This window comes from Serinus canaria, chromosome 1A, assembly GCF_022539315.1.
Source record: "Serinus canaria isolate serCan28SL12 chromosome 1A, serCan2020, whole genome shotgun sequence".
Taxonomy (NCBI): Eukaryota; Metazoa; Chordata; class Aves; order Passeriformes; family Fringillidae; genus Serinus; species Serinus canaria.
The window spans coordinates 63,876,937-63,892,388 of NC_066314.1; the positions used below are offsets into that span (position 1 = coordinate 63,876,937).

The 15,452-nt window shown below is 45.0% G+C and overlaps 1 protein-coding gene across 1 annotated transcript in view; it reads right to left on the reverse strand.

The window, feature by feature from the left end:
* Positions 1 to 722: 722 nt before the first annotated feature.
* BORCS5 (BLOC-1 related complex subunit 5) overlaps positions 723 to 15,452 on the reverse strand; it is a 62,407-nt gene continuing 47,677 nt past the window's right edge. The window contains exon 4 of the mRNA XM_009094210.4: positions 723 to 4,433. Coding sequence (XP_009092458.1) covers positions 4,203 to 4,433 — 231 coding nt within the window. The 3' untranslated portion in view covers positions 723 to 4,202. The remainder of the gene's footprint in view (positions 4,434 to 15,452) is intronic.

Consider the following 15,452-nt stretch of genomic DNA (forward strand, 5'->3'; position numbering starts at 1 on the left):
TATACACACAAACCCACAACTGAGAATTTAGGTAGAACAGTGTTCCTAATCCATCAGCTTTGCCTGGCAACAGCACTTGCCCTTTGAATGCTGCCTGCAAAGAACTTCTTGGCCCTCAGGTCCAAATGGTTGCTCTGAGGCAAACTGAAGTGTTTCTGCAGTAAAGCCTTGAGCTAGTTCTGCACTTCCAAGAATATGAATTAGAGTCACCATAAATAGAAAAGGAAAGGGAGCTATTTCTTGCCTTCTGCAACACCCTCCCCTCTGGGAAGGGGCTGCTTTCCTGGCATGCCAAATGCTGCCAAACACTTCTGGAGAGTTGTCCTGCTGCAAGGGATTGCTCACTTTGAGGAGTGGATTTCAGCTGCTGTTCCCAGGGACCCTCACCATCCTCCACTGCTGTACAAAGCCTAAGCCCATTCTGCTTTCCCAATGCCAAGTCCCAAGCATCACTGCTCACATCTTCTACTCAAACTGGACATCAGTGCCAACCAGAACTGGGACAGCATTGAGGGAAAAACAACCAACCAGCATTTATTTTCATTCTGGGAATATGTTTCCTTTCAATCCCATGGCAGAGGCAGCCCCAGGGCAGCTAAAATCAGCCACCTCCATGTCACAGAGTGGGTGCAAAGTAAAGCTGAGATACGCCTACCCTGCCCAGACACCACAGTGGGAAGTGGGAGTGAAGAACGAGCAATAAGGCAAGTGGAGAAACAACACACTTGGAAAAGTGCCACATCAAAAGTTTTAATGCTGGAGCTGTGGAACACGGAGCATGTAGGAAGCTGAACAGGGTAACCACCCATAAACCATGGAGTGCTCAGCCACAAGGCTGGCAATCAAAATACCCTCTGGCAACTTGGGAACAGGAGGGATGTTACAGCAGTACCTTGGGAAACTACTGGCACACAGTCTGAGAGAGGGGCTGGCTCATGCAACCAATGGGCCTGTGAAAACATGTATTTCTACTTTGTGTAAAAGCTTGGAGGAGGGGAAAACACACTTTAAAATATTTAAGGATATTTAAATATATTTAATTTAAAATACATATATTAAAAAAAAAAAAAACAACAACAAAAACTCTTTTTTTTCCTCCCCTTCAGCAGATCTTCACAGGAATTGCCCTGCAGGTAGGCTGGTACTTTAGCACCCTGTCAATGCATACAGTGACAAAAACAACAGAAACAACAAAGCAAACCTGCTCTGCATGGGCAGCACAGTGACCAGTGTGAGACACAAGGAGCACCAGTGGCAGCACAACGAGAGAGTTGCAACAGCAGAGTCAGGGGGAAGGGCCAGAACAGCTCAGGGCAGAGGAGAACCCCAGCTCCAGTGACTTGTCCTGCTCCCCAGCTTTTCACAAGATCAGGTATCAAGAAGCTTAGCCTGTACCCAGACCACACGCCACCAGAAAGCAGAAAAGGGCAGCAGTGTCTGGTTTCAGGGGAGCACACCAGATTATTCACTGTTCATAGCACTAAATTTGTGACCAAGTAACAGCTGGTACATTCACGAAAGATACCTGAGGCCTCCTCCAAGAGCATTTGGCTTGGAAAAGGAAATTCACACGCAGAAAGGTGATTCCAGTCACATCTCCAAGCTCCTGCTAAACAGCATGGGAGGGGAGTGTCAGTCTTACCCTGAGCATCACTTGCATCTGAGCTGAAGCTGAAAGCAGCATGTGGAGCAAAGCCAACAAGGAGCAGCCAAGCAACAAACAGCAGCTCAAGAAGATGTGGCAGGACACATCTCTCCCTCAGCAAGAGGGCCAAAGACTTGTAGGTCTGAAGGCAGTAACAATGTTTTAAATAAAACTGTAAACCATCGTTCAAGGGCATTTGCAGGGTGCATGCTTCTTACAGTACCCATATGAGAGACTATCACCTGTGGAATGAAGGTGGTGACATGTGAGCAGTGGAAAAGGTTGGCCTTCACATTTCAGCTCTAATTTCTTTCTAGTTCAGTTATTACGCCTTCCACAACCTGTCCTTGCTGTTCCAGAAGCTCTGTCTGTGAGACTCAGCAGCACAGCCACACGTTTAAAGATCACTGTTCCTAGGAACAAAGGCTTTCTCCCATTCTCAGCCCAGTGCCTTGGTGTTTTCTGGCAAAAGATTTGGAGAAGAAATTGATTTGCAGTGCTCGCTCCTACAGCCTTCAGCTGGCAATACTATTCCTTTGCCCTCATTAGCACTGCAGGGAGCAGTGCTTTGATCTGATACTTAATGGCCTGAGGCCAAATGTCCACAAGCCTCAGAGAAGTGTCTTACAGAAGAGAGCATCTGCCTTGACATCCAGTATCAGGATCTTCCACTGGCACAGTCTTCCAGCACACCAGGGTGTGGGACACTCATGATCCCGTCTGGCAGACAGCTGAATGTCACACATTTTAAATATCCAGACAGCATCATCTGGACTAAGAGGACAAAAATGGCTGCAGCCACTACTTAAAGCAGCTCAATATTCTTGTGTCTGATGGTGGGAGGCAGAGACACATTCTATGATGGACAATGAGGACCCACAAGGGCATGGCCATGAGAAGCAGCTTTTCCTGTGTTAAGTCTCATGTAAGCTTTTTACAATCCAAGTGTAAAACATGGCAGGAAGCTTGAACAAGGATGGAATTCTGATGTTTTATCCTGGGCAATACACAGCATATGCCTATGTACCTACAACTGTGTAAAACCTCTGGGGTGGGAGCAGCAGGCAAGGAGACCTGCTGCCTTTGCTAAAAACCATCCTGCTGAGCTCCCTGCCCTCCCTGAAGCAGTCAGTCCCATTTCCTTTGGCATCATTCCAGGTGGGCTTCACCTCTACAGGACTCTGTGTCTAGATAGTGTCCAGCAGGCCCTGGGATCCAACCACCACCATGGTTCAGATGCACATCTAAGCTGGGTGCAGTCTGCCTGACAAAAATTCACACTACATGACCTTCGGGAATGCAACAAGAGAACAGCCTGTTGCTTCTTGTCACCAGACAATAATTATTATAATAAAAAACCTACTGCACTTTTACTTCCAAATGCTCAGAGACAACCTTTTGCTTAATAAATGCTCTTAAGTACTAAGACATATTGAAGCAAGTTGCCTTTGGCAAGTGACCCTCCCTTGTGCTGTACTGGAAGCTGGGTTGTCCCTGACTGTCCTCACTGCTGGAACTGCACTCCTGACACACAATAACCCTTGGGTTCATGGGCTCTTCAGCCTTGGCTCACCTGGCAGGAGGCAAGAACATCCTATTGCCTTTGGAGCAGGTGTCTGAGAAGGGCCCCATGGCTTCAGTCATTCAGCAGTGTGCCACCACCAGCTCCCAGCACAAGGGCAGCTAAACCAACAAAAAGAGCCAGAGGACTTCTTGTGTCCCTCCCCTCCACCCTCATGCACTTGAAGAAGCAGTTGCACCCCAATGGTAAAAAGACAGCACCAAGGTAACTCGAGTGTCCCAATAAAAAAAGACACCTTGTGTCCAACTTTGAGATGCAAAGTGAGCAGGTTGGTACTGGTATCTGTCAGAGGGACATGAAATGCCACCAGCTGGGGCATGGGGACATTGCCAGGGCAAGGGGGAGAGGAACACTAAGGTTTGCTTTACATTAACAGACATACATATCTAGAACAGTTACTCCTTTACAGCCTCATAAATTAGTGAGCCCATAGAAACAGGAGCCTCAAGGACATGCCAAAACCCTGCTGGGCAAACCACGTTAATTATGATAATGGCCAGATTTTAGTAAGCCAGTTCCTGGCTCCCACACTTTCACCTATAAAACACACGTATTACCAAGGCCTGAGGATCTTCCAGCCATCTAACTGTCTAAACCCCAATGGCAAAAAAAACCTGTTAGAGGGTTCGTCACACCCCATATCCCTTTGAATTTTTTTAGTAAAAAAATTAAATCAGATTAAAGGAAATTCCTCCTCTGTAAACCCCAACTCATCACAGCAATGAAACAAATGCGTCTGCACAGGCGGTGTAGTGGCAGAGGAGACAGGAGGGCAAGAGGAGGGAACTGAGAGAACAATAAATCCTCTCCTCCGGGGAGCTCCTGGATTCCTGGCTGATTCCTGACGCCGCTCTCCCTCCGCTGCCCTGGCAGAGAGTCCGGCAGCAGCGCTGCCCGCTCCCAACGCTGCCGGTGCAGCCTGCTGGAAGCGCTTCCATGGAGCCTGGAAGGTGAGGAGGGGGAGCTGCCGGAGCGCTACGATCTCAGCTCCCGGTCGGGTTTCATGGAGAAGGGCTCCAGGCGCTCCCCCTCCGGCAGGAGGCTGTTGAGCCGCTCCATCAGCGGCACCGTCTGGTCGATGCCCATCTGGATCCGCCGCAGGATGGCAGACATCTCGTTGACCTTCTGGATCTGCTCCGCGTACTTGGCGTACTTCTTCTGGCGCTCCTGCATGAGGCTGTACAGAGTTTCCACAGAGAGGTCCATCTGTGGAAAAACAAGCACAGCAAGGCTCATTAGGCCAACTGGTGCCGCAGACCTTTCAGCACACTGTCCTTCCCAAAAGCAACCACCTTGGTTGCTCCACTAACAGGAGGTAACAGAGGAGCTCCTTGGAAGGTACCTAACCAGTCTGTCATGGAATGGGATGGTTCATGGTTGTATACCAGGGAAGACATATGATGACCACAGTTCTCCACTCAAATACTTAAATACTTGATCAGAAAATTCTTAATTTGCAGGACTGAGCCAACAGGAGCTGCCAGGGTTTTCCTAATAAACCAACAAACACATCCTCCAAGTTATCCAAACCCAGGGGACCCATGGCCTCTGCCTACACCTGAACTATATTTTCACTGGAGATTGTTCATTTGCAAGCGTTAAGCTCTACCACAGTTGCCAGTGCTAATTTTTCTCAGTTTAGCCAGGTTACACTGCAACTAAGCCACAGCTGTTATTACCATCATCATCTGGAAAACTCTTGCCTTGAGAGAACCACAATGGGTTGCTAGTGTCCCTAATTTCCCTGAAACCCAAAAATAAGAGTGTTATAAGTGACCCCAGGAGAGACATTAAGTAAATTAGCCATGCAATTAAACACAGTCAGTACCCAAACATGGCTCAAGCATGATGACAATGACAGGAACTGCAGTGCTGTTCCTGCCATTGAGTGATGAAGGCAGCCTTTATAATTCACAGCCCATTTTTCTGTTCAGCCAGACCTGCAATCCCCAGGCAGGATTCATGCAGTAGCTGCCAGTACCTTACACACAAGCCCAGTCAGATGGTTTAAGCTGTAAACCATGCTAAGATACATATCCTTTACATATCCTAAGACATGCACCACACGTTCCAAGAGCTCGGAACAGGGTTGTTCCAAGCCCTCAAGTGCACACTCCAGGCTCGGTTACTTTGGCTCACTGTAGCTGTACTTAAGAACCCCAGTGACTCCAGTGCACTGGTCCTTCCAACTGGGATGTCTTTGTGGAAAGCGGTCCCCTGGCTTGGCACTCAGTACAAGCCCACAGTGGCAGGGAGTGAAGGGCAGGAGAGGACACACACTGAGCAGTTTTAGCCCACTGCCACCCCTTCCCACTGTTTTCCCGAACCTTTCCCATCTAATTGTTCCCAGAGGAAGGAGGTCACTGCTCACGATGAAGCAGCCTCAGGGATTCAATGCTGAGAACTCCTGGAATACCAAGAAGCACAGGTTCAAACAACATCCCTCTCCTGAAGTGTGTGACATCAATCCTGGTGGAGGACAGTGACCACACCAGTGTCACCCAGGACAGCACACATTTATCAGTGCAGTGCTAAGAAAACACAAAGTGCTGACCTAACCTGACTTACACAGCACTGAACAGGCAGGAGCAATCCTGACCCCGTGTCCAGTGCTGTGGGTGTAGGGGAGAACCTGCAACAAGGGAGGACTGGGTGGAAGTGGTACAACACTGGAAGGCCCCACTGGGGAGGGAGGGCAGCAGAAAGAATTCTGCTATCCTACTGGTGGCAGCAGGGTTTGACACTGGGGATAAACTGCTGTAGCTGTATGTGCTCACAAACGTCCCTTTCAAGCCCTGGGGAAGAGGTCAAGTCAAAAACAGTCGGGCAAGAAAATATTTTATTGAGAAACCTAAGTTACAAACAGCATTGAAAACAAACACACACATTTCTGCTGAAATGTCATGGGGATTAGGGGGCATTTTCCCCCCATCACCTCCAAAAGAGCTGCATACGGTACCAATTGACCTTTTATTTTGCCTGCACTTTCTACTGCTCTCAGGCTGAATTCTTCCTCTTTGCCTCTGAGCTTTCCTGTGAATTCCCTCCTCCATGCCTTCATGGACGGGACAAAATAAAAACCAGCAGAGCAGGAAACTCCAAATAGAGTGGAAACAATTTAAGCCTACACAGGGGTTTCTATTAAAACCCCAGCTTAATAATTTAGTAGCTTGGCACTAGCTCTGTAAAGAGTAGTGTGTAAAAAGCAGACCACCACCAACCAGCAAGTTCAATCCAGTGCCTAAAAATATCCTTCCTAATGAGAGACAGTGGCCTGGAGGGGCAGCCAGTGGGAAACCTGCCAAAAGCCAGTATGCCTCATTAAATGGACCAGCATGGGGACCCAGGCAGAAACCTCCTTTGGTTCTGAAGTTCTCCTCCACTGGCAGGTTCTCCACATGGCCTCACAGCACTGTACAAGAAGCAAAGCTGGCACCTACCAAGCTTCCAAGCAAAAAACACCCAAGGCCCCCCTTTCTCTCCATTCCAATAATTTCCATCTGCTGCCTTTTAGGCTCCTTGTGTAAGTATGAGTAACACTTACTGATGGGGAACAAGGGGAGAAGCTGACACTGACCTGCAGTAGGAAGAAGAAATGCAGAGTGGCCTCCAAGCACTTTGCTACCTTTGGACACATTCACAAGAGCCATAAAAAAATCTGCATCACAAGAAAGAGAAAGGGTGGAAGTGAGTGTTTCCTTACACCTACCATCCAAGTTTGCCTGCTGAGGGAGGCCACAGCAGCTGCACAGCCTGAGACACAACAGGGAGAACTGAAATGGAGCAATTGTGAGGAAAGGTCAATTTTTACTCAGTCTGAACCTGGTCTTTTTAACTATTAAAAAAAAAAAAAAAGGAAACTACATGTTAATTCCCGGAGATAAATGCCAATGTTTCTTTCTCTCAGCTTTCCTTGAAGCAGGGCTAAGTACACACTTACATCCTTCCTACCTTCTCCCCCTCCAAGTGAGCTCCTCCAGTGCCAGCCCTTGTGCTTTATCTCTCCTGGCAGGCAGTCCCATTCCTCTGACACTCAGATGGGGCTTTCAGGTTCTGAGGGTCAGCCCTATTTACCCACCACAGAGACTAACACTGGCTTGCAGGAATCCATAATGAGCAGGGAACATGTATAAGAATGCACCTCATTCCTATCCATTTCATTTCATACATCATACAGTGGCAATAAAAAGCACCTGGAAAAGGGGAGCTGAGTAGAGTCTGGTCCCTTGCCTACAGCCAAGGCAGTCCAAGACACCCTTGAGGGTCAGTGATTGAAGTTGCCTTCTCTGAACAGTTCCCATCAACTCCCACATGCCTGCCACAAAGCCCTGCCACATTCTCATCTGGAAAACATTAAAGTCTCAGCTTTCTTGCCCATCCCAGACTATGAAGCTCTCCAGGAAGCCCAATAAGACACCCCAGAGCCAGCAGTTCTTCACTGTCCTAAAACCATCTGAGAGTGTTTATTTGAGCCATTGTTCCTGCTCTGGTTGCTCCAAGCTTCCTTGGAGCCAGGCCACCAGAGCTGCAGACAGCTCTGAATCCTATTGCCCTGAACCCATCAGATGTGACAGATGTGAAGCAGCAGCATTGTCACCAGCCCCTGACAACCAAACTGTCCTTCAAACATCACCACTCAGTAAGCTACAAACATCCCCAGCTTAGTGGTGTACAAAAGTTTCTGGAGAGTTAAAAGACTGGGCTTGAATCCTGTTAAGAAGCAACAGAAGAAAGTAGAGGGCAGAGCCCAGCATGTGATGTCAGAGTCCTAATTTTCATCAAAGCAAGAGGTTCTGCCCCATCTGGAGTTGAGAAAAAAAGATGTGTTCTCAATGAAGGGGTGAGAGCTCCTAATGCAAATGTTATTTCTTTCCAAAAATCATTCCTCCTGTCAAAGCAGTAAACCTGAGGCTGGACATGCCCAGAGTAGAAGACAGGATCTTTCTCCCCTTCCTACATTAAAAACAGTGGAGGTGTTTCTTCAGTTTTTCTTTCAGAAGCATAGTTCCACAAAAATGGACAAGCCTAAAACTCACCCTTCAGCATGAGACACTTTTTTTGTACAGCCAGTTACATTCAGAATTTGTGTCTGTTCCTGTTTCAAAGCTCATGCCTCCTCTGTGGATTATCATCAGCAGGACACTAATTTACGCCTCAGCTTCACATTTAAACATGAAATGACATCTACTGGGCTTTTCTTTCATCAAATGAAAACAGATTAATAATTACTTCCAACAACACTGCAAGATGGATATTTCCTCACTTAAAAGGGCCCCAGCACAGCCCCTCCTACTACACCATTCACATTGTCAGCCCTGAGTCTCCTCTGCATTACACAGGCCCATTTGTAACACCACACTGATGAAACACAAAAACAACTGAGGATACTGTCAGACATCTTGCACACCATAAATTCTTGCATTCATTTAAAAATTCTTCTTGGCCCACACTGCCAAGCAGAATAAAGACATTAATTTAGACCACAAAAAAGACTGAGGTCAGCACTGGCCAATGCCCAATTCTTTTCAAGATACCACACTGAAAACAAACCAGTGCCCATATATATAATACACACACACACACATATATAAATATACCCACTTCTTACCTGGCATGGTTTTTTCTTACCCCTGTCATGGGCACGTGAGTGTCCTAAGCTCTCAGAAACAGAGGTCATATCTTGTTAGTTCAATGACTGAGAGACTGAAAACTGCAGCTAGACACATTTTCCCTGGTTGCAGAACATGCAAATGCAATCAGAAGTTCATTAAACTTGAAATCAAATTTCTAGAGAGGCACTGCTGACATTCATAACAAAACAAATACATCTAATAAGAGGATGTTCGGACATTCCCAGCTTCTCCAGTCCCTCTTAAAATGCCATAAAGGCAAGAAGATGTTTTTGTTTTCCCCCGCATTTAGTAACAGCCTTCAAGAGCCCATCCAGACATGCATGTGTCCTTCTGTCCCAACAATTTCCTCTCAGCTGGAAATCCATCCTCTGGATTTCCCCTATGGATGCCCCTCCAAAACACACAGCTCTTAGGGTGCAATCCTTATTCCAGAAAGTTCTTTTTCTAGAACAGCACTCTGAGCACAAGCAGCCTGTCCTTCACATTGCCAGGTGCTTGTCTGGGGTTAAAGGAACATCTTCCTGCAGCTGCTCACAAACCACATCAGAAGGCAGCAGGCAGGAACACGACTGCATGGAATATTAGTCACCCTGTGCTGGTGTGAAAATACTTTTCAATCAACACACTTCAGACTGAAGACAGCTCCTCTTTCTCTGCTGCCTGAAAACAAATGTGCTCCATGAATGGATTTTTTTTCTCTTCCCCTTTCTCTTTGATAATGTCACGAAAAGTCAGCACAATAGATCACAATGACTTCCTGATGCTGGGAACATCCCCCGTTTCTCCCACCCAGCACACACTGGGAAGTGATAACCTGACTGGGCAGCTTCTGTGCCAGGGTACAGAACAGAGATGCCCAGCCACAGATCCCACCCCCTTCTCTTCAGCTTCAGCTCTCATGGAGCTGTACCCTTCCTCTGCCCCACTGCCAGATAAACAACAACAGTTTGTGTTTAGGATCTCCTTATCTAAGATCAAATCCACTGCCAAAATATTCCTTTTGCTCCCTCTGTGATCTGTCATTTCTGTAAACAGTTGCCAAGGGTTATTCTGTCTAAGCATTGCACAGATCATAGGCTACAGAACGAAGAGGAACCATTTTAACTGGCTCTGGAACTGAATTATAGCAATATTAATAGGTACATCAAGGCCCTTACTCCTAAAGATCCAAATTAAATCCATCTTTAGTCCCTTAGTTCTACAGTAGATACATAAAAACACGTATCAACATAAGCTGCTGCACCTGTAAATTTGATTCTTCTGGGAGGCCTTGGGACACACAAAAGCATTCAGAATTCCACAGAATAAGAAGGTTTGTTCTTGAAATAAGCTTTTCCACCTTTATATCAGTCTTCCCCTGCCTCTTGTGTTATCAGACAGGAGGTGTTTGTCACTCAAACACAGCGTGGCCTGCTCAGCCCACACCTCCCTCCCAGCCTCAACTGGAGCCCTCCTTGCCTGAGAGCCACGAGCATCCCCCTGCCAACTGGCAGGCCCCCAAGATTAAGTTATGGTTGCTGTCACTGACTGGTGCTAAAAAAAGAGTACCAAAGCTATGACTGAAACAATACCTTCCTCTTGCTTAGACCTAATGCACCCACAGCCTTCCAAGTGTTTCAAAAAGGCAGGGCCCCACTTCACAGAGGTAGGAGAAGATGGGCAGCAAAACCTGACAGCCAGCTCTCCAGTTTGGACACATCTCCTATCACAGTCCCATTCTGCTGGTCTGTCTTTACTTTTATTTCCCACAACCCACATCTCTGTCTTTCAAAACAGCTAAACTACTTTCACAAGTGAAACTCAGGGCACTGCAAAGCAGCAGTCACACCATCCTCCTTCAAAGGAGCTGAATAAGCACAGGCTTAGTTCTGCAGCCAAGTCCTCCAAACAAATGGAGTCTTCCCAGTCTCTCCCTTCAGTGGTTTGGTGCTCTGGCCCATGACCTGGCCTGACTACCAGCCTGACAGTCACAGACCAACAGGGTCACAGGGCTAAAAGCACCATCTCTCCTCCTGCACGTGATCCTGGGATCAAGCTCAGTGTTTGCTGTGGCTGTATCAGAATTAAATGCACAAGATTCCTGAAAAAGCAGAAAGGAAAAAAACGCAAAAAGACCCAATTTTATTAGTAAGCTTTCTAAACTGTCACCGAGAAAAGGTCATAGTAATTTCTAGCTCAATTGTCTTTGACTAATAAGAACACCTTTTTAGAGCTGTCATTTGCTGCTTTTGTAGAACAATCCACATCCATCTAAGAACTCATCTCTAAAATTTATCATGGCTAAAAATGCTAAGTTACATCCTGAGCATTAGAAATGCTTCCATACCTATTCTAAACAACCAAGTTTAAGAAAAATAAATACAAATACCCCACCCAAACAAGATTATTGCACCTGTGTGTGCAATATTCTCACAAAACCTCTCTTTTGTGGAATACAATCCACAGTAATTAATAACACATTCCTGATCTGTCTTCAATCAGCTGTTCCTGGAAAAGAAAAAATATGTATCTGTTACAAATCTATTGCCTAAAGGACAACTTGCACAACTCTTATTTCAGGCTACCTAGTAATTCTGCTAGAAAATACAACTTCAATCTCCTCATTTCCTGATTTAATGCTGCTGACACATTACTTGAATATTACAGGACAACAGCAATTACAAATGTTATTTACATTTATTTATTATAAATGTTATTTAGGAGGTTATTTTATAATAAATTTCAGTTTTGTACTTTCAACATGTCACAATGACTAGCTTTAAGCAATTTGGTTTTCCCATCACAAGCAAGCTTTGATTTGAAATGAGATGACCACTATCATTAATGAGATGTTTCTTAGAAAACACCACCATTCTCATTTCAGAGTGAAAATATTCAGCATCATTACATTTGCAAGCCATCTGCTATTTCTTCTCAGCTTCACAGATGGGACCTGATAGCTGTAGGTCTTCTTTTCCACATGTCCTACAGAAGTCTTTCAGAAGGGAATGATATTGCTGTGTTTAGTCAGGGTTAGACACACTAAAAGAAAATTAAAGTAGAAAATGCTCTTAAATCTGTTCTCACAGAATGCAAAGGAGCTGAGTTTTAACTATTTCCTACTGTGTGTCAAGTGCTGAAAGGATTATCTAAGACTCCATCTTTTTCTCTGGGCAGCTGCAGACAAAGCTGGGTTCACACACCCTGACATACTCACACTGCCAGTCCAGCACATCTGGGTGCATCAGACCAGATGCTCTGCATGCCTTGGAGACATGCAAGAAGGCTGCAGTGTTAGATGGGCATGGACATGAGCCCAGCAGTCAGGATAGGGGGATTTCTGGACACCTGAGAGCTCTGATGAAGATTTTGCTCTTTTCCTGCCAGTACATTTCTCATATGAAACTCAAATCAACTTCCCTTCACCAGGGAAACTCAAAGGCATGTCAGTTCAAAGTCAGTCACCTGAGAAACTCCTGAAAGATTTATTTGTAGCTCTTCCTTCCATGTTTGAAAAGCACATGAAATGAGCCAAGTGCACCCCACTGGTGTTAAGGGGAGGATCTACTCCTTCATTCCCAGAAGAGAGACTTTCAAGGCTGACTCCACCATACTTCCACTGAAGCTCAGACATCCCAGCAATTGTCTGGAGGTCCCACCATCTGGACAGTAAATCTTTGGCTTCAGGAAAGCCTCAAGGAAATCCTGAGCACTGTACATCATTTACAGACCAAGCTCTTCTGGGCTATAGACTGTTGTTCAAAATGCAGTAACAAGAGCACAAACCATCAGAGATCAGTGATTCACACAAAAGTTCAGTGTGACAGTAGTGCCAGCTCTGATCCACTCTGAGCATTCATTTTTATTGTATTCAGCTGCAGTGGCCTCAAGATTCACAGAAAGCTGAGTATTTCTTTCCTCTTTTCTATGTCTACTAAGGAATCTCTAGAATAAATTGATCAAATACAAGAAGGCATTTGAAAATTTGTACTACAGTCTGGTAGAAGAACTTGTAATTGAAAAGTAAGTAGCTCAGTTTCTGTGTAGTCTTATGTCAGGCATAAGGAAGAATTAAATTCTATAGACTGGATAAAGCAAAAGAAAAAGCTATGACCCAAGATTCCTTTCTGATGTTTAAAATTCCTATAAATTCTTTATCATATACTGCTGTTATGTTGATTTCTTTTACAACTGCTACCTAAGCCTCTTTTTCAGCTGGAACTCATCTGATTGGGGATTTTATCTTTCAGACAATTTGCAGCAAGTCCAGCAGTCACTCTTCAAATGCATCATTTGCTGTTCCAGTTAAAAAAAAAGCAAACAAGCAGGGAATTCTACTGCACTATAGTTCAGCATTTTATCCAGCCTTCTAGAGGTAGATGACACATCCAGTCAGGAGCAATGCCCACAGGAATTAATTAATAGTAAATCATATGTTTCATACCTCAGAGCAGCGTTGCAATAATGGCTAATAAATGATCTCATGTAGAGGCATTCATGCCCCAGTGGCACAGAAACATTTAGGAAAACCTACCCTTCATAAAAAGCAGATTACTTGCACTAAGGTTTTGTAATGCTTTCAATATGAAGTCATCTCTGCAGATCACATCTGATTATTGCCACAATGCTCATTATGGGATTGCCAACACAAGGTCCACCCTGCTCCCTCAAGTACCAAGTACCATCCTAAAGTCATCAGTGCAACTCCAAATATTTGCAAGTAAGGTTGGCTAACCTGTCTAAAATGAAGATTAAACTGCTAAAAAGCTTCTAGCCAATATTCCTGGCACCTCCACACCCCAGCCCAATTCTCACTTTAGGGCAGAGTTAACACCTTGAAAATTTCAATTCAACACTGCAGCAGGAGGTAATGGTTAAGAATGAAACTTGTGAATTGACTTTTTCTGTATCAACACAATCCTTCATGGAGGGAGAAGGCCATTTTTAGTCTACATTAATGCCAAACTGATTTAGAAAGAGAAATCAAATCATTGTCTGTTGTCATTTGACCAAGCCAAACGAGCAAAGCTTTTCCAGTTTCCTCCCCGAGGCTCTCCGATCCCCACACATCCTTACAGCCTTTTTCTTGTGTTTGAGCATTATGAGAATTGCACACAATGTGTCAGATGAGATCCCTCAGCTTTGTGCAAGACAATCAGCATCCTCTCCTTTCTCCTGCAAGTACAAGCTGTGATGCACCCCAGGTTGATTGTTGCTTTCTTGCTATCTCAAATGCCTTTCATGCCCAAGTCCACCACTTTGTATTCCTATCTGAAGTTCTACAAACTTGGGGCAGAGGGTTGTTGGAGGGTTTTTCCACCTGGGAAAACAAGGCTAGAATAAGAAATCCAGTTTCCTAGTTTAAGCAAGCTGTGAGAAGGAACTGAATTATGTTCTTTCTGGTACCTGATGAACATAAGCTCCATGCACTAATCCCAGTGAAAGTGTTCCTAAAAGGCTTTGCATGCTAGACTTGGGATATTCAGTGACAGTTTCTTAAGCACCTAAGCTCTATAATAATACAAACCTATCTGGCTGCTAGATGCTTGTTCAAGCTAAATTTTCTTCCTTGGAAATTCAATTGTGGAAAGGATTCCAGTTTAGATCTTTTCCCAAAAGGCCATAAAGCACAAGACAAGGGAGCATGCTGGAACTGATAACACACATATATTCTAGGAGTAAGGGACTGGTCCTTTATGATACCAGACAAAGCAGTGCATGTCAGCAAAACAGATTTCAGACTGCCACCAGTGCAAACAATCTTCCCTCTTCCTCTATAAGTGCTAAGTTCAGGTACAACAGAGCACTGGCCATCTGCCTCAGGCACACACTGCTAGATATTAATTCTCTATATTAAAGCAACAATTGTGAAGCCTTTTCAAGAGCATTTCCACATTGTGGTGCTGGCTGGTTAAGACACCACCCCACCACTTAGGTATTCAAGGTACTTGCACAGCAGACTAGAGAAAAATGAGCAAGATCAACTAAAGGACATGAAGATTAACATGTTTCCAGCTTAATAATCCTGTGCATTTATTTCTGCATGATGGTGCCTGTTGAGATTCCAGTCTTTATAAACAACACTTCATTGCTGATGAGAGGAGACATAAAGAGCTGGATAGATTGCCACAGTCCTCATCCATCAACTTCCAAGATGCCAAAGACTAAATTTAAGGTATTTATTTCTTACAGAACACAACATTCCCTAGTTTTTTTTCTGAAGGGCAGCGTGGCATTAAATCCCTTGAAAATACAAGTGGCATTTTAACTGCAGTTCTTCCCCTTTTCAGAAATATTACAGCACAAGGGATCTCAGACCCCTTTCCCTGGATTTGGGGCATTGGTAATATAAGTCTGCAAACCAAAGACTCAGTTTTGCTTGCAAGTTAACACAGCCTCATCTAGAACATCTTTATATGTTGTGTCAAAATTAAATGCATCTCAATTTTCACTTTGGCCAGGCTTCTTTTAACAGGCTTAGTTCTGATTCCCTGAGCCCTCTCCTTTAATGAGCTGAAAGGGAGCTTCATGGGCTGGTCCACATGGGCCTTAAAGCAAAGGCCTGAAGCTGAAGATGCATTTTGGACTTAGTAAGGCCATTCATCTTTTCCTG